Source organism: Siphateles boraxobius, unplaced genomic scaffold, assembly GCF_051911475.1.
Source record: "Siphateles boraxobius isolate OS27281-9 unplaced genomic scaffold, OSU_SipBor_1 26, whole genome shotgun sequence".
NCBI lineage: Eukaryota > Metazoa > Chordata > Actinopteri > Cypriniformes > Leuciscidae > Siphateles > Siphateles boraxobius.
In genome coordinates, this window is record NW_027508876.1 from 19012991 (window position 1) to 19037418 (window position 24428).

General features: G+C 37.2%; 3 protein-coding genes across 15 annotated transcripts in view; 1 reads left to right on the plus strand and 2 right to left on the minus strand.

The window, feature by feature from the left end:
• Positions 1-11338, minus strand: part of spice1 (spindle and centriole associated protein 1) — a 21916-nt gene extending 10578 nt beyond the window's left edge. The window contains exons 1-4 of one of the 3 annotated variants that reach the window (XM_077244658.1): positions 11209-11338; positions 3285-3394; positions 3136-3183; positions 2887-3033 (exon numbers count right to left, since the gene is read on the minus strand). In XM_077244658.1, coding sequence (XP_077100773.1) covers positions 2887-3033; positions 3136-3183; positions 3285-3394; positions 11209-11323 — 420 coding nt within the window. In that variant the 5' untranslated portion in view covers positions 11324-11338. Of the gene's footprint in view, positions 1-2886; positions 3034-3135; positions 3184-3284; positions 3395-3698; positions 4012-11208 lie in introns of those variants that run through there. The other 2 variants (XM_077244660.1, XM_077244659.1) reach the window with 2 other exon arrangements.
• Positions 5109-13255, plus strand: shisa2b (shisa family member 2b). The gene is made up of 2 exons (XM_077244663.1): positions 5109-6125; positions 11607-13255. Exons 1-2 carry the CDS (start codon positions 5822-5824, stop codon positions 12176-12178), a joined length of 876 nt encoding a protein of 291 aa, XP_077100778.1. The 5' UTR covers positions 5109-5821; the 3' UTR covers positions 12179-13255.
• Positions 13256-17335: 4080 nt separating this feature from the next.
• atp8a2 (ATPase phospholipid transporting 8A2) overlaps positions 17336-24428 on the minus strand; it is a 58689-nt gene continuing 51596 nt past the window's right edge. For all 11 annotated transcript variants that reach the window (XM_077244668.1, XM_077244674.1, XM_077244666.1 and 8 more), the window contains 2 exons: positions 23231-23322; positions 17336-18541 (listed from right to left, as the gene is read on the minus strand). In XM_077244668.1, the coding sequence (XP_077100783.1) occupies positions 18447-18541; positions 23231-23322 (187 nt within the window). In that variant the 3' untranslated portion in view covers positions 17336-18446. The remainder of the gene's footprint in view (positions 18542-23230; positions 23323-24428) is intronic.

The following is a 24428-nucleotide window of genomic DNA, read 5'->3' on the forward strand; positions in this document are numbered from 1 at the left end:
AAGTCAAAGAAGCGATTAACTCGATGCAAAATAAGAAATCCCCAGGCCCCGATGGGTTTACAGTTGAATTCTACAAGGCATATTCTAATTTATTAGTCCCAATTTTAGTGAGGATGTACAATAATTCATTTCAAGAAGGCCAACTCCCATCGACGATGTATATGGCTTCTATATCCTTGCTCTTGAAGAAAGACAGGGACCCCACATCTTGCGGTAGCTACAGACCGATTTCTCTGTTAAATGTAGACTGCAAGATACTAGCCAAAATTCTGTCTCTCCGCCTCCAAAATGTAATGCCATCCATAATTTTTATTAGATCAAACAGGGTTTACATTGGATATGCATTCCTTCTTCAATACTCGGAGACTACTTGACATTATTTTCTCTCCCCCATCTAATACCCCTGAAGTCATAGTTTCATTGGATGCGGAGAAAGCTTTCGATAGGGTCGAGTGGGACTATCTGTTCTCTGTGTTAGGAAAATTCGGGTTTGACCCTAAACTCATTTCTTGGATACGGCTTTTGTATGCTCTCCCGTCTGCATCGGTGTGTACCAACGGTGTTCGATCGCCACCCTTTTTACTTCAGCGGGGGACACGTCAAGGCTGCCCGCTCTCGCCTTTGTTATTTATTATAGCTATTGAGCCATTGGCCATCTGGCTTCGAAGTCATGATGCATTTAAAGGCATCACACGCCATGGCTTGGTCCATAAACTTTCTCTCTATGCAGACGATTTGTTATTATACGTCTCCGACCCCATAGCTTCTTTCCCCCCTATATTATCTGTTCGAGAACAGTTTGGCTGCCTATCAGGGTACAAGTTAAACCTTCAAAAAAGCGAGTTATTTTTTGTTAACCAATTGGCTAAATCTCTTCCTCTTTCTTCATTCCCCTTTAAGTTAGCCTTGGATGGTTTTAAATATCTGGGGATATTTATCACCGGTTCGCTCAAAGACTTGTTTCTTAAGAACTTTACACCACTTTTTGAAAAATGTAAGTCAGATATGGCTAAGTGGAGTTCCCTTTCCCTTTCTGAAATAGGTTGTGCAAACCTTATTAAAATGGTTATCCTGCCGAAGTTTTTGCATCTTTTCCAACATCTTCCAGTTTGCATTAATAAATCCTTTTTCACTAATTTAGATCAGCAATTGAATGGATTCCTTTGGAATAACAAACCGGCTCGCATCAGGAAGTCAGTTCTTCAGCTTCCCAAATCTGAAGGGGGTTTAGCCCTGCCAAATTTTCGATACTACTTTTGGGCATGTAACATTCATAAATTACTATATTGGGTTGGCCCTTAAAAGTTGTGCCTCTAGTCCGCCCTGGGTGCATATAGAGATATCTTCCTCTCGTTATTTACTTTCTGACATCAGCTCCCAGCTTCCCCTTGGGGTACACAAAATCTCGAGCAATCCAATAGTTATTAATACTATTAAGATTTGGCATCAATTCAGGAAACAATTTGGTCTAAATAGAGCATCGATTCATATACCAATTTCAAATAATCACTTATTTTCCCCGTCCCTTGCAGACAGCTTCTTTGATATTTGGGCAGCTAAGGGTCTCTCTACTCTAAACGACTTGTATGAAAACGAAGTCTTCTCCTCTTTCTCTTCTTTATCAGCTAAATTTAAACTTCCTAATAGTCATCTTTTCCATTTTTTTCAAGTGAGGCACTTTATTCAAAAGTTATTTCCCCATTTTACCAATCGTCCACCCGAATCAGAAATTGACTCAATTCACACCCTTGACTCTAGTCAAAGACGACCGATTTCAATAATTTATGGTAAAATAATCTCCTTAACCCCTTCTCCGATTAACTCCCTTAAGCTAACGTGGAAGCAAGATTTGGGCATTGACATTTCCATTGACCAGTGGAAAAACATCCTTAGTTTAGTTCACTCTTCATCTATTTGTGCTAGACATGCCCTAATACAATGTAAAGTGCTTCACAGAGCCCACTTCACTAATGCCAGACTGGCAAAAAAAAATCCTAACAGAAGTGGTGCCTGTAACAGATGCAGACAATCCCCAGCCGATCATCTTCACATGTTCTGGTCATGCCCGGTGCTATCAGACTATTGGTCCGACATTTTCAGAACACTCTCACAGGCTCTCAATTACACTTTTATCCCTAATTCCTTAACTGTCCTGTTCGGCCTTTCCCAAATCAGAAGTATACCAGCTACAGCGCAATGCGTCATTGCTTTTACTACTTTGCTAGCCAGGCGTGCCATCCTCCTTAAATGGAAGCATGCTTCTCCTCCATCACATGAAGATTGGATAAGAGAGGTATTGCAATGCATCCACCTTGGAAAAATTAGACACTCTCCTAAAGGTTCGCTGAGATCATTTCATAAAACTTGGAGCCCTGTACTGACTACTATTGAAGGCCTTATCGTGAAGTCAGAACCTCCTGATTAGACTTCTGTGGAGAGGGGGGAGACTTTTCTTCTTTTGTTTACTGTCTTATAATAACAACTTTTGTATGCGTATTTATTATTATTTATTTATTTTATTATTTTTATTATATATATATAAATTTTATTTTATTATTATTATAATTTTTTTATTTACGTGAGAGCTATGAGTGGCCTTAGGGGTGGGGTGGGGGGGTTGATTGGTGAGGGTGTATATTGATGTGCGGAACTGTTCTGTTGATTTCTTTCTTTTCTCTCTCTTTCAGACACCTTGTTTCATTTTACATCTGTTGTTTGTAACACCCTTTATATGTCTGCAGAAAACTTAATTAAAAAAAAGAAAAAAAGAAAAAAGAAATCTGCATATCAAATATGACACAGTATATAAGGCTAATACATCAATTTCTTTCCAGCTGTAGTTATTACAAAGCTTAATTCTGCGAGCAGTCAGTGAACCATACGCACCTCTCTGATGATGTTGAGTCGGGCTCGATCAAGTCCTGGAGGGCTGGAGGAATGGTTTTTCTTCCGTCTGCGTGTGAGAGCTTTTTCTCTTAATTCCCACTGTGCCACGACTTTATTCTGAGATCTGTGCATCTCATGACGTCGGGCCTGAGATGAGATCAATTTAAGGATAAAAGATATATTAATAAATGCATAAGAATAAACTTTTATAAAAGTTTTTGTGTAAATACACTTTAACAGTAAACTTACCAGTTCCTCCGGTGTGGCTTTATGTAATGAAAGATCATTGACTGTGCCCTAAAAGAAAAGGAAAAGAGAGAAAATATAAGGCACCACTTCCAAAAAAAAAGAAGAAGAAGGGTTTTAAACGTGTAATTGGTTGCATGAAGGTTTCTCACCACCCATTCTTTCTTTGGTGCAGACACCTTCTTGGTTCGCACTGGTCTTTTACCCACACCATATAAAGGACGGTTCATTCGCACTAAAGACATCTCACAGTAACAGTCACCTATGGAAACAAAACATATTATTGCTGGACAATATACGCCGTGTTTACCTAACCTCAATGATAAAGTCCGAACTTGAACAGGAATAGTTTTCTATATTTGCAAAACAGTGGGCGTTAAGGAAATTATTTTTATTATTTAAAAAACAACAACATATCATTACGAATTATGAAGCTCATCTATTCATTATTTGGAACAAACATGCTAAAAATTCAAACACATCCTGGCTAACTGCTAGCTAATCGTGCAATAATGGATGACCGACACAAGTTGGCTTGGTACTGACAAAATATATACTTATTTTACCTGAAACTGACGGACAATTAACGGACAAAGATTTTAGCCGTTTGTTTTTTGTTGGTGTTGTAGAAACAGGATTGAGGAAGCGTTGATCAGGACAAATTTAAAAGCACCGCTACAACACAGTTTAAAATAAAAGTCCCCGCGCTCTGTGGCTATAAAATAACATAGGTTAATTATGTTTCTCAAAGACTAGAATATTTCTAAAAAAGAAAAAAAATAAGAAATAAAGAAAAAAGTTAAGTAAACATCATAAGAAGCTAAATATAGATAGGCTACATGTTGTCTTTGTTTGATACGTTTTAGCGTTTCCTGAAATACTTGATTTTGTCCAGCAGAGGGCGCTGTCGCCTTAAAAATCCATTGTTTCAAATGACATTTTATTTAGCTCTGCAACTAAGCTTGCTACTTGAGAAGTCTCGAAGAACAAGGTCTGCTTGTGTTTAAATAGAAACTAAAATCAATGTAATATAACACTGAGAACCTTTTTTTATATATTTTATTTACATTTGACAAAACTGAAAATTCTGTCATCATTCACTCACCCCTCATGTTGTTCCAAACCTGTAGGCCTATGGATTTCATTCTTCTGTTGAACACTAAAGAATATATTGTGAAGAATGTCGATAACCAAACGAACAGTTGATGGACCCCATTGACTTCCATTGTATTTCCCCACCATACTATGGAAGTCAGTGGTACTCATCAACTGTTTGGTTACATATTCTTCAAAATATATAATTTTGTGTTTAGCAGAAAAAAGAAATTCATACAGGTTTGGAAAAACTTGAGGGTGAGTAAATGATGAGAGAATTTTCATATTTGGGTGAACTACCCCGCTTTGTTCAAATGTAAAGAAAATGTAATAGGCTACAAATAAATATGATTTTAATATACAAGTGGCGTCCTTATTTCTCTTTATTTATGATATAAAAGATTGCATTACACTACTGTACATAATTTATCTTGGTATTATTTGTGTTAATATATTAATACATATATTTGATCATTTATTATTTTTTTCTGTCCGTTTGCTGTATATAGCCTAGCCTACCTTTTTTATTATGTCGGTTTAAGTGCAACATGTTGTTCATTGTACATTGTCCGTATATTTTGTCCGTCTGCTGTTGATAGTGGCCTTTTATTCACAGAAAGCGATCTTTTAGTTCTAATTGCGGGTCCTAATGGATGTGAGCCACCGGCGAGCTAAATGCATTACAATACGGCGTTTCCGTCTCTTTTGTGCTGAGGGAGATCCCCACGGGCACCGCTAAACACCCATCGCACAGAAGCCGCTCCTGAAACGCCCAGGGGCCCCCGCCAACATACAATGACACTTGTTTGCACTGTGCAACTGGCGGAGAACCAAAAAGTCAGAGTCCTAATCTAAGGCACGACACTGCGCATGCGCCGCTTGACGGGTAGCAGCAGCTTCCCTCTGGATGAAGGAGAGTTGTCAGTGGGTCACTCTCAGTCTATCAATTCCTCACTATGCACTGCTGTCCTGCTTGAGATATTGACAGCTGACTACGAGCAGTTGAGTGCTCTTTTAAATATTATTGAGCTGGACCTCCTGAAAACAGCATGATATGGATTAATGTGGAAAAACGTTCTTGACTGGGAAGAAAAAAAGATTTCGTGAGAACACATTGAAGAATTGAGCGTATGGATTACAAGTTAAGTCAGTGCTGGTTGCTCCGTCTCTCAGGGGAAGACATTTGAGAAGTGGCGACATGAAGATCCGTTCAGAGCGGGATTGATGCAAAGTGTGTCTTAAGTCCTGGAGGTTTCTCACAGGAATATGGGATATTCTGAATTTATGGTTTATGAGCACAAAACTCCATCGGTTATGGCTGTTATGCGTTTTCATATGTGTTGTCTCAACATTCAATCCGAAACAAAGCTACTGGAAGTCTTGTGACGGAAACAGTGGATACTTGTCTGGAGCAATTCTGCTGGATCTATTGAATTAACCTCGGAATTTCTCTGCCCAATGACATTTCCAAAGTTGTTAGTTGGGTTCCTTTTCGCAGAGTCTCCTCCTTTTATTAGTTTCATTTGTCGAGTCTTTAACTTACCTGGTCCTGACCAAAACCTGAAGTGTTTTCTTTGCACGGGTTTGTGACAGGATGCGGGGATGCACGGGATTCCCGATGGCCGTCACGGTGATATTGACACTTCTGACCATCATTAACGTGAAGGCGAGTGGAGAATACTGTCACGGCTGGCATGACTCTCAGGGCGCGTGGCGAGACGGCTTTCAGTGCCCGGAGCGCTTCGACAGCGCCGAGGCCATCATCTGCTGCGGGAAGTGCGAGCTCAGGTACTGCTGCTCCAGCACTGAAGCTCGGCTGGACCAGGGCTCGTGTGATAATGATAAACAGACACAAGACTCCAACACTGGAAACAAGGACGACAAAGACTCTGGTGCAGGTAAGCTGAGACGAAATCTGCATTGTTTTCTGGTAGAGTAACTTCCTCTGTCTGAAACAAATTAGGCAATTACCGTGTAATCGAATTGTACTCCAGCTAAGTTTAAATAGTTTAATTCAATAGCTTTCTGAGCAGCAGCAGTGTGTAATGTATATCGACCCACTCGTTGTGTCCCTCAGGCGTTTTGTGAGTAAAAGCTCCACTATGAGAACGTTAGTAGGGTTGAGTTTCGTGTTCCAATTAGGTTAAAAACGCTTAAGGTTAATGTTGTTTGGCTGTAACAGTTTATCCCCAACAATCCATCTAAGCAGAACTGTGGAAACGAAGCGCTTCTTATTTAGAACGAGAACATTCCCGAGCGAATGAATCTTATGAACAGGCCGTTTTAGCGAATCACTTTTGAATCTGTTGGAGGCTTGGAGCCGTTCATCTATGGGAGCCGTTACTGAATTAATCGGACTCGTCCTTTCCGACTCGAAATTAACCGTGTACGGTACCGTGCGGGTGTAGTCAGTTAAAGACACACATTATGAGTTTTTTTTTGTGTGCAATACGTAGCATTATTCTTAACTGTCACGATCCCGTATACGGGATATCTAACTTTACTTCGCTATATTACTATTAAATCCTAATCTAATTATGACAAACTATATATCGTTGGAAAGGTCTAAGACTCCTAAATAGATATTTTAGCGCTGTTTCTCTCTTACAAATTATGTTTGAACAGTAATATATGAATTTATGACAAGAGTGCACCTCAAAAAATCGACGTCATTACAGGAGTTTCGGACCTTTGTCACAAAAAGTCGACGCACACACTTTTAATAATTGAAACTTTGGTTTTTAATGCTAAAAGTTCATAATAAAACATAATCTAGTATTTGTCAATAAAAAAATATAAAACTATATATTAAAAAGTAAAGTAAGAAGTCCTCTTAAAAGTATAATATATATTATATATATATAAATATTTTTATTATTATTATTATTATTATTATATCACATATTTTAGTAGTTATCATAAATTAGGTATCATTTGAAAGCTTACGAACTCAGAATTCATCCTGTGAAAACCGTTTTGAAATTGGATGTTGCGTTACCATAGAAACGGTATGTTTTTTATTAGGCCACTCCCCTTTTGGGCATCATCTTTCATAATTTATTACCTTTTTTATTACCTAATTTATTACCAAAACCTTTTCTAATATTGACAAAACACATATTGCCAGAAAGGTCTGAGTCTAAAGGTTCCATATTTAGTGACAGAAGTGATATAATAGAAATTTATGAATTTGTTACAGCAGATTGCATACAATTAAATTCAATGGACTGCAATGGCACCCGGTGGCTATTTTTGGTACTACGCCTAAACAAAATCTCACGGGAACTTCAATTTTTGTGATATCAACTTGAAATTTGGAACACAACTTGGTTAGATATATAGCTTTCATTTTATAGTAATTTTATAGTAAAAATATTTTGTAAAATATTTATTTTATATTAAAAAATATATATTAATAAATTATATTCGATTTACTGTAAATTATAACTTCCATAACTTTTTCATACTTTAATTTAGGCCTATTGAAGTGCTTTCACTTCAGTAATAATCTACTGATTGTTTTCTTTAAAACAAGACCAAAGTTAGGTCTGTATTCCAAAGCATTCTTGAATTACAACTATTTAAGTTTGTATCGTGCATTTTAATGTCAATTATCAAAAGGGGGGGGGGGGGGGGTGGCAGCTAATAAATTAAATTAATCTAAATAAATCAATGCATGAATTAGGCCTAATCAGTTAGCTTATATATATATATATATATATATATATATATATATATATATATATATATATATATATATATATATATATATTGGTGGCATAACACATATTGGATTATTTAGAAATTATTGTTTTATTTATTTCTACTAATTTATAGCTGTTTTGTTGAAATCTGAAATTATAATTTAGTAATATACTGTTGAGGACTGCAAATGCATTTTTTTCTTCCTTAAAAGTAGGCCTACTGAACCAGAATCGTTAACGATTATCACCCCTAAATATAAGGGTCAAATGTCATTGCTATCTAGGTTTTGACAGCTGCAGTTAAATTGGCATCCAAATTGGCACCTAACCGTCCACTCGCTCACAATTCACAAATGGTAAATTGTAGCCTACTGCGCGAAGTTATAAATAGGCCTTAGCACGGTAACTCGCGCGCGATCCTCAGTCGTCCGGTTCCCCACGAGGATCAAGTTCTCAGACTTGACCGGATCCCCAGTGCGATGTGCTGACAGCCTCGTGCATAAAACCAAGTCAGTGCATCATTTCCTCTACCTTTGTGTAAGCTCAAAAAGTTTGAATTCAAATGAGTGTGAGTCCCTGAATTTCCCCTCAGTTGAACTAAAAATAAAGTGCACACTCATTGGGGACACCGGGGCTAGTTGTCACGCTTTTTAGTCCAGTGACTAATTCTTAGAGTAGCTGCATTTTTATATAGGTTCGGATAGTTCCATCGTTACTAACCCTAAAAATGCAACAGTTTATTGAACAAAATAACAAGGCATGGATGTTATCACAATTGTCACAATGATGAAACCTGCAATTAATGCTCAAATTTTTGCACATTAGGCCTATAGATTTTTAAGATGAATTAAAACCGTAAAACAATAATAAAACAACAAAAACATTTAAATGTACAAAAATACCAAAACATTGTTTGGCTAACAAATATTTTAACTACTAAATTGTTAGAATTTATAACATTTAAAACAAAACACGTGACAGCTTGCACTGAGTTGGAACATTGTCTTTGTCCTGAGAAAACTGTTCAAACATAATACATAGGCCTAAATTGACAAACCCAACAGATAAAAATAGCAGTGAAATAAAGACTTTACATCAGAAACAGGGTTTTTAGACACTTCTAATGATGCATATCTGAAAAGCAAAAGGAAATGGTGGTCTGCTATGAGGTTTGACAGAGCTTGTCTGGCAGTTGAAGGCCTGGCTCCATTTGGACAATAATGCAACAGGTGTGAATTCAAGTTAAGGGGGGCCCAAACCTTTTAAGGATATGAGGGGGCCTTGCTGTTGTCCTGTATGTGAACTTCACTGATACATTGGCTGGATCCACTAAAAACATTTTTGATTTGACGATCTTACATAGTTTTATCTCTTTTTTATTCAATGTTACGTCAAATGGATGTGCTTATCTAAATGATACAAAGAATAAAAAAATACATATTTTTCATGCTTTAACAAAACTATTGAAAAATTCCTGGCTTGACTATGTCGCCGTCCATTAGACACCTTTTGTTACCACTAACACACTTTGGATTATAACAGGAAAAAGCGTAATGTCACTCAGGAACAATAAATCATTGGAAATAACCTGCATTAACAGATTCTCTAATGTTTTTCCACACACATTTGTATGTAACTGTGAATAGTGAGTTAAAAGGGTGGTGGTGGTGGTGGTGGTGGTGGTGGGGGGGGGGGGTTTCGTGTTTCAACTGCCAAAAAAGCAGTGATTTTCAAAACATGCACGCAAAGTCAAAGCTTGCCAAAATTCAGGTCATTTACTGAAAAATTCCACTGTTATAATATTAACTACCAACGCACAAAAGAGGTCCTGTAAAAATGACTCCCCTGTCATTTTTTGCTCAGCAATCATGTTTGATTTAATAATGTAGTAATAAATTGTTAAACAATGGCTGTTTTTTTTAAAGTTATGGCTGAAGTGGAGTCTGATTTGCTCCTTTAAAAAAATCAAAAGCCAGTTTGCATAGCTATTACGGTATATATGATTTGGTTCAACTCAATTTCAGAGGGTGATGTCTAATTAAGCTGTAAAGCAGAGGTACCTGTTGGAAAAAGCATGCACATGGTCAGGCAGTGAGGCCAAAGAGGTCACCACTGGTTGCAGGAGATTAGAGCAGATCAAAACTGTCGTAATAAGTGTTAATGAGGGGCCCCGGACCCCTGGGGACAAGTCACTGGTGCAACATCTCGTCTTTCATTTTTGCTTCTCTCTCCCAAATCCCTTCATCTCTCATGGGCCAGCAGGTTACCCATCTGTGAGAGGGGTGGAAACATGTGAGCGCTCTGTTCTGTGATTTAAAGATACATGTGTGTGGAATATTGTGACACATCAACAAGGTTCAGCAATGCTTTAGGCTTCAAACTTGCTTATTGTTATTTTTAAAGGTGTAAAAGTTACATGGAGCTCAATCACACTACTGATATCCTAGTCTTCTTTATGGCTGGGGAAGGACAATTGCTTCGGATGCATTGTGGAATTCAAAGCGGATATGGGCTTTCTAAAGTGACGGAAAAAGTTTGCTCAGGGGCTATGCACAAACAAAACTCCCGAAAGTCCTCCAGTGTGCTACCATCCAGCAATTTTCTCTATTTTTGTAATTTGGGATGCCTGATACTATAACATTACATTTTTCTAGTATCAATAGCAGTGAAAACAGCTGGATGACCTAGATACATTATAAAAGGTTTTATTACAAGCACACATTTTAAAAAAACTTTATGAACGGTACCTCAAATCTTGGGCAGCTTGTTTTTCTTTCAGATTTTTGACAGATGGAGCGTAAAAAAGGGCAAACAAATTCCCAAAGAATAACACTAAGGCAGGGAGCCGAGCCATATTTGGGTTGGTTCTTTTTGCTTGGATCAGTAAACATCCACCTAGTCACTCCAGAATGCGACTACTGATTGCAAATGCGATAAAAATAAAAACAGCGACAATAATTTAAAATCTTTACAAGCTTTGTGTGCGAGTATACATTGTTTTATCCGATATCCTCTATTTCCTTTACACTGCGATGAATATCCACGAGCCATGATGTTCGATTTACGAACAAAGGTCTCTTATGAACAGGTTATGATTTAATAAGCCGGTCAGAAAAATTCCCAAGTGGTGCTCAGTGTAGAGCCAAATGACGTCTAGCTCTCGATTTAGCGGAGTCCGAACCGTGAGTCAATTTTCACTCATGTTCTATTTGAAACGTTTATAAAGCTACTTAAAGGTTTAGTTCACCCAAAAAAAGAAAATTCTGTCATTAATCACTCACCCTCATGTCGTTCCAAACCCATAAGACCTTCGTACATCTTCGGGACTCAGATAAAGATATTTTTGATGAAATCCGTGAGCTTTCTGAACCAGCCATAGGCATCAACGCCATTGCAACTTTCAAGGCCCAGAAAGGAAGTAAAGACATTGTTAAAATAGTCCATGTGACTACAGTGATTTAACCTTAATGTTATGAAGCGACAAGAATACTTTTTGTGCGCAAACCCCCATGACGCCTTTATTCAACAATCTTTTCTCTTCCATGTCATTCTCCTACACTATTCACGTAGTGTAAACAGTGCAGCTTTTATTTTAATATATATATATATATATATATTTTTTTTTTTTTTTTTCTCTAATTACTTTGTCATACTTTTCTTGCTTCTGCTTTACAGTACCCATCTACGTGCCCTTCCTGATCGTTGGCTCGGTCTTCGTGGCATTCGTGCTGGTGGGCTCCGTTGTTGCCGTGTGCTGTTGCCGCTGTCTACGTCCCAAACAGGAGCTTGCGTCAGGTGGCGGCTCAGGAGGAGGGTCCAGCAGCGCCCGTGTCCTCGAGACGATTCCCATGATGGCCAGCACGGGTACGTCGCGAGGCTCGTCCTCTCGTCAATCGAGCACGGCCACCTCCTCCAGCTCTTCGGCGCCTCCCGCCGCTCCCCGTCCTGCACCCGTCCCCATGCTACGCGCCCAGGCCTCGTGCTGCCTGCCGCCAGATGCCAGCGTGTACGTGAACATGCCCACCAACTTCTCAGTGCTAAACTGCCAGCAGGCCACTCAAATTCTTCCTCACCAAGGCCAGTTCCTGCATCCTCAGTACATCGGTTTCGCCCACCCCGTTTCTCCGGGTCCAGCTTTCCTAGACCCCACTCAGGCGGGATACCGCCCATTGCAGTCTCCGTACCCTCCGCCAACCAGTGTGGCCAGTGTGTCCGGGGATCAGAAATACCCTCCAATTACCATGTGAATGCCAATGGGACCATCTTAGGAAATAAATTTGAATTGAAGTCACAAGAAGAACACAATGAATCAATTCAGAGCACAAAATGCCTGTTCGTTGGCATGAATACACACTTGCGTTGAAGCTCTCAAACTGGTTCTGTGATATAAAGGACACAGTCCTTAATAAAAATGGCTGCAAGTGTGTGTAACGTGCCTTAAGTTACTAATGGTGCTGTTGTAAATGAAGTGTGTATGTGTGTATATATGCGATGTATATTTGTGTTGTATAACCGTGCTTGTGCACTCTGTACGTGACTGTATATCTGTGTTGGTTTATGTGAATATGTGTGTGTGTAGTGCACTAGATGTTGTGTGTAATGGAAATCACAGGTGCTGTAATGTGAAAAACAGTCCTGGCTCCCTATTGGATGCTTGAAATCTAATGAAGTGAACACAGGACACAGACTGTGACGCTCCCCCCACTGCAACAAGACACACTCACTTACATTTTCACATATACACACTCACATTCTGCAGAACCAAAGTTTGCGTTTTTCGCATTGCCAAGGAACAGAATAGAAAATATACAAAAATATAGGCCTGTGTTTGGAAAGCGATGTGCGAAAGTCAATTACGCAGTAAAAACTGTCTGCCAACTGTTCCCCTTCACAAATCTCTGCCTTGTGAAAGGACTGTGTATGTGTGCCACTTTTCCTCCCCTCTTTTAGCATAAGGTACACTCGAGGAGCACCAAAAGAGTTCCAGGGCATTTCATTTGAAGTGGGTCTCTTTCAGCACGCTCAATGGCAGCAGTTTAGCGAGGAAAGAAAAGTCACAGACTCCTTCAGCAGAAGGCCATCACCCTTCTGAACTTGAAAACGCCTGCATTAGATCTCAAACTGGCAGAAAAATCACAAATGAAATGAAATGTCTTAAGTTATCTGGCTTTAAGTTGAAAGTTAAAACAATAGTTGGCTCAAAAAAAGCATGACTTTCTTCTGCGGAACACAAAAGATGATATGTTGAAAATGTATTTATTTTTGTTGTTTTTTGTCCATGAGTTGTTATAGTTAATTTAAAAAAAATTAATAATTGAAATAAATTAAAATATAAATATTAAATGAAAAATTTTACTTAAAAAACTGAAATAAGTTGAAGTTAAAGTTCTAAAGTTACTAAAATTAAAACTATAAATGAAAGCTAAATAGAAATGCTTTTTTAAAACTTAATTAAATAAAAGCACAAGAAAATTGCTAAAACCTCAACATGAAAACTGAAAAACTAATTCAAAATATTAATACTTTTAATAGTATAAAAATAATACTAAAATAACTGATTGGTTGTTTTGGACCCCATTGACATTGTATGGACAAAAACAGTTCTTTAAAAAAATCTTGTGTTTCACGGATGAAAGAAATTCATTCAGGTTTGGATTTTCTTTTTTTTGGGTGAACTATCCAATTAAATTTTGACAAGACGGTTTCTCGTGTACCCTTATAAGAAAAGTAATAAGTCTTGACAGGGAGCACGTCTTTTTTCCCCGACTAGGTATCTGTGGGCAATTTGACATACACATCAGATTTATTTTTGTGTACGACACGTGTGTTTGTGGAACTGAATGAGTATTTGAGTGAATGTGCCTCTCTCTCTAAAAGCAGGGTGCGATGTGTCTTTTACATATAAAATATATTAATAATAATAAATATTTTTAGAGACTGTGAAGTGTCTCTGGGTTGTTTGTTAGAGATGCTGAGTGCTGCTGTCAGCGGTATGCGTGGCATCTCAAATGAAGACGTGCAGGGCCTGTTTGCAAGACTGCCATAGCTAAATTAAACCAGAGTGCTCCTGTTACTCATGGATTTTAAGTGCTCAGACTTTCATCACTCTCAACACTCATGATGAAACCGAGACCAGGGGCTGCATGCATAAATCTTTGCATACTTTCCATGCTAAGGGTTTGCATATACAGGAAGACAGTTAGTCAAGACCTTATGCACATGCACTCATATTTCTTTTAAATCATTAGGATAGATATAGATACTGGAACCCACGCTGAATCAGCCTGGTCTGACGTCATGATTGAACAGCTATAAATAATACAGTATATACACTACTGATCAAAAGTTTGGGGTCGAAATGATTTTTTTAATGTTGTTGAAAGAAGTCTCTTATGCTCACCAAGGCTGCATTCATTTGATCAAAAATGCAGTAAAAACTAATTTGAACTATTATTACAATTTAAAATGTTCAATATTTATTTAAAATATGTATTCCTGCGATGCCAAAGCTGAATTTTCAGCATCATTACTCCAGTCTTCAGTGTCACATGATCCTTCAGATATCAGTAATATGCTGATTAATTTCCTTCCAAAAAATGTTTAGTCTTGCAGTCAAAGTAAAAGTCGTTTTTGCTTGTCTCTCTGAAGGAGATACTGATAAAATAGAAAATGATGAATGACAGTAAGTTCAAAGCGGCTGTCAACATACAATTAATATGAATACAAATGGTCAGATTCTTCAAGTTGTTGAAATATGAAGTGCTGGCAGTTCAAAAAGACATTTATAGGCTGTTAACATGTCTAACAGAGAGATGTTAACAGGCTGTGCGTTACATTTTCTACAATAATAGAAATCATCAATTTACTTGAAAACCGTTGTTAAAATTACAAATATTATATGTATCATTTTATAATAAATATACGACCACTTATTTTACCTTCATTAAAACACTTGTTTTAAACACCTTGAACAAAACTAAAAATATCAAAAATATATTTTCTCTCACAATGCATGTGACCATTTACCTACAAATACCTGCAACATTTAAAAATGATGTTGTATCAAATGACAGTTGAATCAGAACTCACCTTATATGTCATTGCATTGATGACCTAACAGATCTGAAAACATAACTTGTGCCTTTATTATTTTAACTTTGTACATGCAAAAGGTTTATACATAAGGCCCCAGCAGTGTAAAAACTCATCAGTTGAATTAACTTAAAAAATTGTGGAAACCCATAGCCTTAAAATTAAGTAAATAAACGTAATTGAAAAAATTAAGTTGTGTTTAATTGTCAAGTTCACATAATTACATTTTTTCAAGTATGCATGAAGTTGATTTGCTTAATAATTTTAAGGCAAAAGGTTTCCTCACTTTGTTAAGATAAGTCAACCGATCATTTTTTAAAGTGAGGACAGTGTTTAGTTAGTAATATTTGATAATATTCAATAGTACACAAATGACAATTTGAGAGTTGAATTTAAAGAAATATTACTTGAAAGTGCTAAACACAAATAGTTGTTCATAGTTTAGTTGATCTTGTTAGAAAGCACAGGTGTCTTAAAACACATTTAACAGCACAAACTTTCCACCCAGACGATGGCTGCCTACAATTATAATATACAAACAAAAAACACAATAATTGCTGTTGTAAGTAAAGCCTGTCTGTGTTATTGGCATGTTATATGGAAACTTTAAGGTCAGACTAACTTTCAGGGAGTCCTTGGACGGAGTTGAAATGGATCCGTGTGGTTCTTGCTGAGGTGGAACAGGAATGGATTCCCCATATAAGAGGCAGTGGAGCTGGACAGAGCTGGCTCTTATTCAGAGACATGGGTGTGGACTTACTAGCAATGAGGGATCATTGAACTGATTGAGGTTACAGGGTCACACACACCCTTACAGTTTTATTAAGACTTAAATTAACTTGTATTTTTCTCAATAATATAGTCGTCACTCACTCCCATAATTAATTCAAAACATATATCTATTTAAGGCAGGAAGTGTCTTACAAAAAACTTCACAGGATTTATCCTGCTAAGCGTGTTTTGGAATGATTTAAGCTTAATATTTCATATACCTGTGAATTTTGTGCACTAAAAAAAGAAACAATTTTGCATCTGTTTTTTTTTCACTGTATTTAGCCAAGATTATTTTGGAAAGACTTAGAAACCTTTATTAGCAGAAAACTGAAATGTATGATAAAATGTGTGTATTTGATGTCCTTTTTTATACTCAGAATGACAACTTGGAATGTAGAGAACAACATATTATACAGTTATTTATTTTGTTAGGAAAATACCATATACATCAAAAGAAGTGGGCTCAATGCAAACCAAATTTTCCACATTTAAAAAATGACTTTAAATTATATGTAAATCTTTTGGAACAATCAAAAAACGCTGAAAACATGTAGGCTAATATTTCTTTTTTCCCCCTATGTGAATATGTAATAGCTCTCATGGCACTGAATAAAAAATATATATTTGAGCCGATTTGCATACACTGTAAAAAATTATTTTCCTGATTTGTTATCACTTTTTTTTGTTAAATCAACTTAGATAATTTATGTGGTTTGGATAACATAGTATTTTGAGTTTATGTTTTTTTTTGTTTTTTTTACAGAAGTTCGAATTCAATCCTCACATTGATTTTCTTTCACATACACACTAAATGCACTCGTTTTGGGGGGGGGGGGGGCGCAAATTTAATGATTCAGGGTTTAAATAAGGCAAGACTTACACATGTTGTTAAGCGTTAGTCCTCTCGTTTCTTTCCTGTCTTTAATCTTACGACAACACTCCACCTCAACTCATTTCCTAACCTGTAACTCTGACTCAGCTCTGAAGCTCACTTCAAACAAACCCGGAGAAAGCACAAATCAAACTCCACTTATAAGCCTGTAGTGAATGTTGGCTTTCATATAATTGAATCAAATCACGCTAAGCTAATCTTTTAGCTCTGCAATTTTAAAACGAATTCTCTTCCTGAGCCAATAAGTGAGCCCTTTTGACACTTTCTCACGTATGCTGCTATTCATTAAGTTTGGTAATCCCTTAAAAACCTGAAGAATGTAGTAAATTCGATTCGAGTTAAATTATTTTGTTATTAACTCACCACTATCATTCTGAAATGTCTAGTCCGGAAAACTCTTTTCCAGCCGTCAGATATAATGCGACGTTGCGTTGCGCGAACTATTCGATCTTCGAAACTCGAACAACTGACTCTTATGAATCGGTTCTTTTAAATAAGTAGATTCACAACCCAGACTAACTGATGAGTTAGCTATTTGAATCAGACTCAATCAGTCGACACCCACTGAATCGTGCCGTTTACTTCTCACTGAACTGAGTCATTTAATTAAAACAGGACAAAAACAAGCCTTAAAAAGAGAATGACACAGAGTCACAAGTCCAGTTTATTTAACAAAATAGTCCAGGAACCCGACAGGTTGAGTGAAAGCGGGCAAAGCAAAGCCACAGCTGTGATCCACAGCAGCCACTTATTGGAACAGAGAGGGAATGGACGGATAACTAGACCAAGAGAACAAGGAGACATGGACATTTCTGATCTGGATTAAGAGAGAGAATAAAAGAGAGAGGTAGACAGAAGGTGAGAACATGAGCTCTAAGATACAGAGGCCACCATTAAGTAGAAGATTAGGTGAGCCAGAGAGTCAGTGAGAGAAGGTGTATTTGTGTGTGTGTGTGTGTGGTAAACTGGGAAGCTCCATGCTGCAGGGTGGTTGGTTTCACCTCAGAGGAATCGCTGTGTGTTTTGGCAGCCTCGCTGGATGGGAAGGAGGGGTAACGGTGCATGCGTGTGTCTGCTGCAACTGTAAGCCACACCTCCCCCATCTCAGGTCTGCAATGGGCATTTCTCCAAAGTGTGTATGCATGTGGGTGGGTATTTTGTGTTTGTTTTTTCAGTGGCCTCCACTCTTGCATCGCGGTGGTGATGACGGATACGCCAAACTCCGATCTCTGGAGACGCTGACGCTAGGACTCAAAAAACACACATGCAGACACACCAAGAAGCACACCAGCCACCCTTACTTACACACAAATAAGCGCGAATGCAACAGACAAGCCATACGCACATCCTTCCCGATATATATACGCTCACATAAACGAACGTGCAGATGCATACACGCACCCACATGATATAGAACCAAATGAAGCAGTCTTCTGACTCATGATAGTGATATAGGCACCATTGTCTCTGGCTTCAGCTTCTGGATGCTACTCGGCTCCTTTCACCTGTCCATTCATGTGTAGTGCATTTCGACTGGCCATTTCGGTGTGAGAATATGCTCGCCCACCCACCCCAACCCTCTGTCTCTGTAAATCCACTCCCTCCGGCCTCATTGGGAGGTGGTGTGTAATGTAGCTCGGCCGATTGTTGCGCTAGCTGTGCCCAGTTCAGTTTAGTTCAGCTTAAAGGCCACAGCAGGATCACCCAGCACAGGTGTGTGCCGTTAAAGTCTTTACCAGCTGTTGCTGTGGTGACAGCTACATACTGGGCCGCTGAACGGTGGTGTCATAGGAGCGTACAACCTGGGATTGAGATACCACGCCATCCTCCTCCTGCGAGAATGCATATCCATCTATTGGGAGATAGAAAAATCAATTGTTAGCTTTATTATAGGGAGATTTACATGCATGCTAGTAAAAGCACAAAACTGTATAGCTGCGCTGATTTAATGATATATTGATATAATCACAATTATTTTTCTCACAATAAATAAATAACTAAATAAATATATATATATATGTATAAACATATTACAATAACTTTTATGTTAGATGCGATTAATCGATTTGACAGCACTATTTAAAATATATATAATTTTTTTATTAATGCTATGAACCAAAACAATACAATGAGACATACTTATTCAAAGTACAGCAAATACAAAGTAAATAAATTAAAATAAACGAAGAACAGTGCCAAAGGACATGAAAAAATATTACAAACAACAGAAAAAAGGGTGCTGCTTTATACATCATACCTGCTTACAATGCTATAAGCTCTAATTGCCTACTATAAAGGTTAAAATCATTTTTAAAGCAAGAAAAGTTAGACCATTTCATTTTATGAATGTGAAACTTCCCCATTAATATTAACAATTGTATGAAGTATTCCTTATCTTTCTCGATCCCATGATCATTGAAGTGTATCATTATGTCAAATCCACTCAGCTGTAAATCAATGTTCAATTTCTTCTTAATAAAACGCTCCACATCAATCCAAAATATTTTTGTATGTATGCAATGGAAAAATAAATGAAAAATTGTTTCCTTTTCACCTTTACAAAAAGTACAAGAGTAATCAATGTGTTCATGTTTCAATCATGTTTTGCTGGATATATTCTATGCATTATTTTAAAAGAGACTTCTTTTACTTTGTTATTAATGTAGAATGTATCTACTCCTCGCCAGGCATTACGCCAATTTACCTCTCCAAACACAGATGACGAGAAAAAGCGAGCTGGAGGGTAAACAATATTATTAAGTATGTTCCTAATATAGTTATTTGAGACTTTATTTTGTAAAATATTTGTATTACCAAGAAATATTTTACCCGTGACATCTGTAAAATTTAGATCTTCCTCCTGTGATGCATTTCTAAGAAGGATCAATACTTTCCTGGGAATTGCATCCATTACAACTGCAAAGTCTTTAGGTCTAACGGTATTTTAAATGTATTCAAAAATTCTTTGTATGTTAATAAATTTCCATCATTATTCAAAAGCTGACTAACTAATATAATATTGCTTTCAAACCAGTAATCAAAAAAGAGAGATTTATTTTTGTAAAGAATGTCTTTGTTGTTCCAAATATGATATCTCCTAGGCGCAAAGTTATGTTTGTATGCCAGTATCCATGCCATGAGAGCTTGTTTATGAAATTTTGCAAGCTTAAAGGGTATTTTTTCAATTGAATAATTACACTTCAATAAAAATGAGAGGTCGCCCAATTGTTTCAATAGATAGTTAGAAAAGGCATTCCAGATACTTTCTTTATGTTTTAAATACTGAATAAGCCAATTTATTTTAAATACATTGTTCAAAGCATCGTAACTCAACACCTTTAAACTGTTACCACTGTTTATACCACTGTTGAATCAGATCGAATGCATTAATTTTATGAACAGCAGCTATGCTAATTATTTCCCATTTGCTTTTCTGCTGTTATCTCGGGACGCTAGTCCCGAGGTAAATGGCGTTCGTCAGCTCCACTTTGTATCCAGCCTCTCACGGAGACTTCAGAGTTCCCAACACCTGCGATGAGATGACTAAACGACTGTTTTATGTAAAGCTGCTTTAAAGCAATATGTATTGTGAAAAGCGCTATACAAATAAATTTGAATTGAATTGAATTGAATTAAACCACCATGATCTTTGGAATTGCATAAAATTTCTTTTTTCAAATAATGTGGCTTGTTTTTCCAAATAAAATCAAAAAGCATTTTATCCATTTGTTTGGTAACTTTAGGGGGAATATCCAATGATAGCGAGACATAAACTGATCTAGAGATACCTTCAGCTTTTGACAAAAGTACCCGCCCCTGAATTGACAGATCCCTTTGTAACCACGCATTAAACCTCTTATTAATTTTGCTAATGATTGGATTGAAACTTAAATTATTACATAGATTTTCATCTTTACATATAACAACTCACAAGTATGTTACTTGATTTGCTATTGGAATATTACAGACATTAGTAAAACTACAATCTTTAAGAGGAAACAGAACAGATTTATTCATATTCATTTTAAGCCTTGAAACGTCTGCAAATTCTTTTAAGCATTTTACTGCTTTAATGATTTCACTCCTGTCTTTCAAAAATAAAGCAGTGTAATCTAAAATATTTTATTGATTCTTCATTTTAGGGCGGCAGTGACTAATAGATAAAGCTGATCATGAAAAGAGTCAAATTAAATTCTCAATTGGGTCTATGCAGGGCCAGCCCAAGCCTTTATGGGGGCCTAAGCAGAATTTTATTTGGGGGCCCATGGTGCCGTGAATATGATTGACTATTGTCAATGCTTGATTATTTGCAGACTACAAAACACATTATCAATTTTATTAGTTGTAGCTGTGTTCCTAACATGTGTTGTGTTCCTAACAATGTCTGCCTGGCATGTTTTTACCCTTATACGGTTTCAAATTGTAACAGTAGCAAACCCACAAGAGTGGCCAGGTCTTATTTTGCACTTTAATATTTAAAGTCTTAAACTCTTACTAAGTGGTATACTCAATGTGGTGTACTAAATAAACCAGCAAACATGCTTTTGGTCAAAAAATAAAAAAAAATAAAAAAAATGTGTGCAAATGTGCAGAACAATTAACTAAATAACTTTAGATAAACAGCATCTTCTTATATAAAAAACAATTTAATTACAAAACGGACAATGTTAAATTAAATACTTAAATAAGACAATACTTAAATAATACAACTAAAACAATAATAAATGTATTAACATTAAAGGGGTAGTTCACCCATGAAAATTCTGTCATTATTTACTCTCTCCATGTATCAATTTCTTTCTTCTGCTGGACAAAAAAGATATTTTGACGAATGTGTGTAACCAAACAGCTGATAGACCCCACTGATTTCCATAGTATTTTTTTTTCCTATATGGAAGTCAATGGGGACCTGGAACTGTTTGGTTACCTACATTCTTCAAAATATCCTATTTTGTGTTCAGCAGAAGAAAGAAATTGATACATGGAGGAGAGTAAATAATATCATGTTTGGGTGAACTATCCCTTTAACTATCCATGTATACTATAGGCTGCTGTCCCGCTTCTAACAAAGAGACAGAAGCAACTGCTTTTTTTCACTTTAGACATAACAAACTGTGTTTATGTAAACCCTGAGTGTATTTGACAGTATTTGCACAATCAGACGCAATTTAGATAAAGTCCAGTAATCGGGTTTTAAGTGTGCGCACGTCCAGTGTGTAAGCGCACAAAAAAAAAAAAAAGCATGTCAGAACAGCACGCGAATGAAATGTTTAAACGGCAACCTTTTTAAGGCAAATGCAAATAATAAACTTGTGATTGCGAATAAGTGCAGTGTCCCTTGAGTTACTGCTGCGTTAACATGTGAAACAATTTACGTCGAGTTACAGGTCACGGTCAGGGTCTATGGTCGGACCATAGTTTGGGGGTCCCCTAGTGGCGGCGGGGCCTTAAGCAGCCGCTTAGTTCGTGTATAGGGAGGGCCGGCTCTGGTCTATGAGCTTTCAGTGGAATGTCTTTGTCAGTGACGCCAACAAAAAACACATTTAAAAATGGCGGAGGCCAAAGAGCTGCGAAAAGAAAATTCGGAGGAAAAACAGTTGTTTTATGTTTTTATATTTATACATGTATATTTTTTGTCATACATTTACAATACCGTTCAGAAGTTTGGTGTCAGTAACTTTTAAAAATGTATTTTTTTATTCAGCAAGGATGCATTCAATTAATAACAAGTGCTGTCTTTTGAACTCTCTATTCATCAGAAAATCCTGAATATTAAGCAGCACAACTGCTTTCAACAGTGATACTAATAATAAATGTTTCTTGAGCAGCAAATCGGCATATTAGGATGATTTCTGAAGGATCATGCGACACTGAAAACTGGAATAATGATGCTGAAAATTCTGCTTAGCCATCACAGGAATAAATTACATTTTAAAATACATCAAAATAGAAAATGGTTACTTAAAATTGTAATAATATTTCACAATAGTACTGTTTTAACTGTATGTTTGATCACATAAGTACATCCTTGGTGAGCATTAGAGACTTAGAAGAACATTTTAAAATATTTTACCGACCCAAAACTTTTGGACAGTAGTTTATTTCTGTTTTCTATAGGTTTCAATTTGCACATTGAAGGAGAATATTGTCGAAAATGTTTTTTTTTTTTTTTACTTTGAATAAAACCTTTTTAAATTTGATTAATCTAATAAATTGACAGATTGTTTTCCAGATAGGATAGTGTAAAGTTTGGACAAAAAACCCATAAGATATAATTGTTTTCTGATAACTGACAGGTTAAAATAACCATCAACTGTAGTCCTACTACTCCGACTAGAATCTATATTTTTTATTTATTTCCACAGTTCAATGAACAATAAACTCGTTAGGATGCTGGTTTGGGTTTTCCTGGAAAACAACATGGCTGAGACGGTTCGCCTGCTAGACCAGCATTAACATTTTTAGTGCTGCACACAGAGTCTCTCGCAGCTGCCAGTGGATGTGAAGTGTTAACAAGGGCACATGAGGAACATGCACTTACGTGACACTGTCTGCTGCACAGAGTTTGAGCGTCCCACGCTGGAAGGCGTTTTCCTGAAGACCCGTGTCAGCAGGTGGGCACGCTCGTTCAGACTGGACAGAAAGAGACAGGCAGGTTATGCCACCAATCACAGCGCAGTTACTAGCTGATATGCTACACACATGACAGTTAGAGGTCAAATCACATGCATTTCTACAACAGTGCTCTACTCTGCCGCGTGGCCATCTTGGCAAATGCCAGATACTCTTAATGATGTTCACTCGAGCGGAACATACATTTACACACATACTCGCACGATTCTAAGTAACGGCTTCCCAAAGCACTCATAAACAACATTAAACTTAGTCCTGCGATCCAAAAACCTCTCTTTCAATATTTCCACCGCACTAAATCCTCAAGCTTTCCAATCCTTCAAACAAAAACGATAAATATGAGAAGTATTCAACAGCTCTTTATTCTAAAATTAATGGAGCCAATAAAGTCGTCTCTGGTTTCTAAATTAAATGGCAAAAATTCAATTTTGGAAACTGAATCTGATGGCATTTTGCAGCCAGTTTTGAAAAGAAGAGGAATCGAATGATCCTGACCCCATCTTTGTTAAATACGTTCGATGTAAAAACAAATCAGTCTATGATGTTTCCCTGTAAATCAGATAAAAGCGGTCTTTCCCCTCATCCAAAAAAGAAAGTGATCCAAAAACCAGTTGACATGGATGAGGGCCAAACTTCTCAAGGTTACAGCTCAAACTCATATTGTGCAATGAAGGGGACCATTTGCACTGTTATCGTTGGGAAGGACGTGGCATTCGTTTGGCTGCTAAGTAAAACAATTCGACAACAGTATCTGGGATATGGCAGAACATCAGCCAATAAAAGCTATGTCTGCAAAACAGATGACCGGTTGAAAGACGGGGATGATGAATGGATAAATAAAGAAATAAAAGGATGGAATGACGCATGGGCTCGCTGGTAACCGGAGCTCTTTCTTCCTCTGTCGTTTCTCTGGAACGCGGACCATCCTTGGAATATCAGACAGTTGTTTTGATTAATCAAATTTTCAATAACTTATTTTCCTCAGACCGTCCCTCAAGTACGAGTCCAGGCTTGGCTTATACTTCGGAAAATACCTCGCTTTTGTCCGGCAGGGCTAGCTGGGATCTTCTTGGGAAAACAGATCTGCAAATCTAAACGCCTAGGAT

Coding starts and splice junctions, on each gene's coding strand:
- shisa2b (XM_077244663.1), top strand. CDS start 5,822: ATGCGGGGATGCACGGGATTCCCGATGGCCGTCACGGTGATATTGACA. Junction 6,126..11,606: donor CGACAAAGACTCTGGTGCAG/GTAAGCTGAGAC, acceptor TCTGCTTTACAG/TACCCATCTACGTGCCCTTC.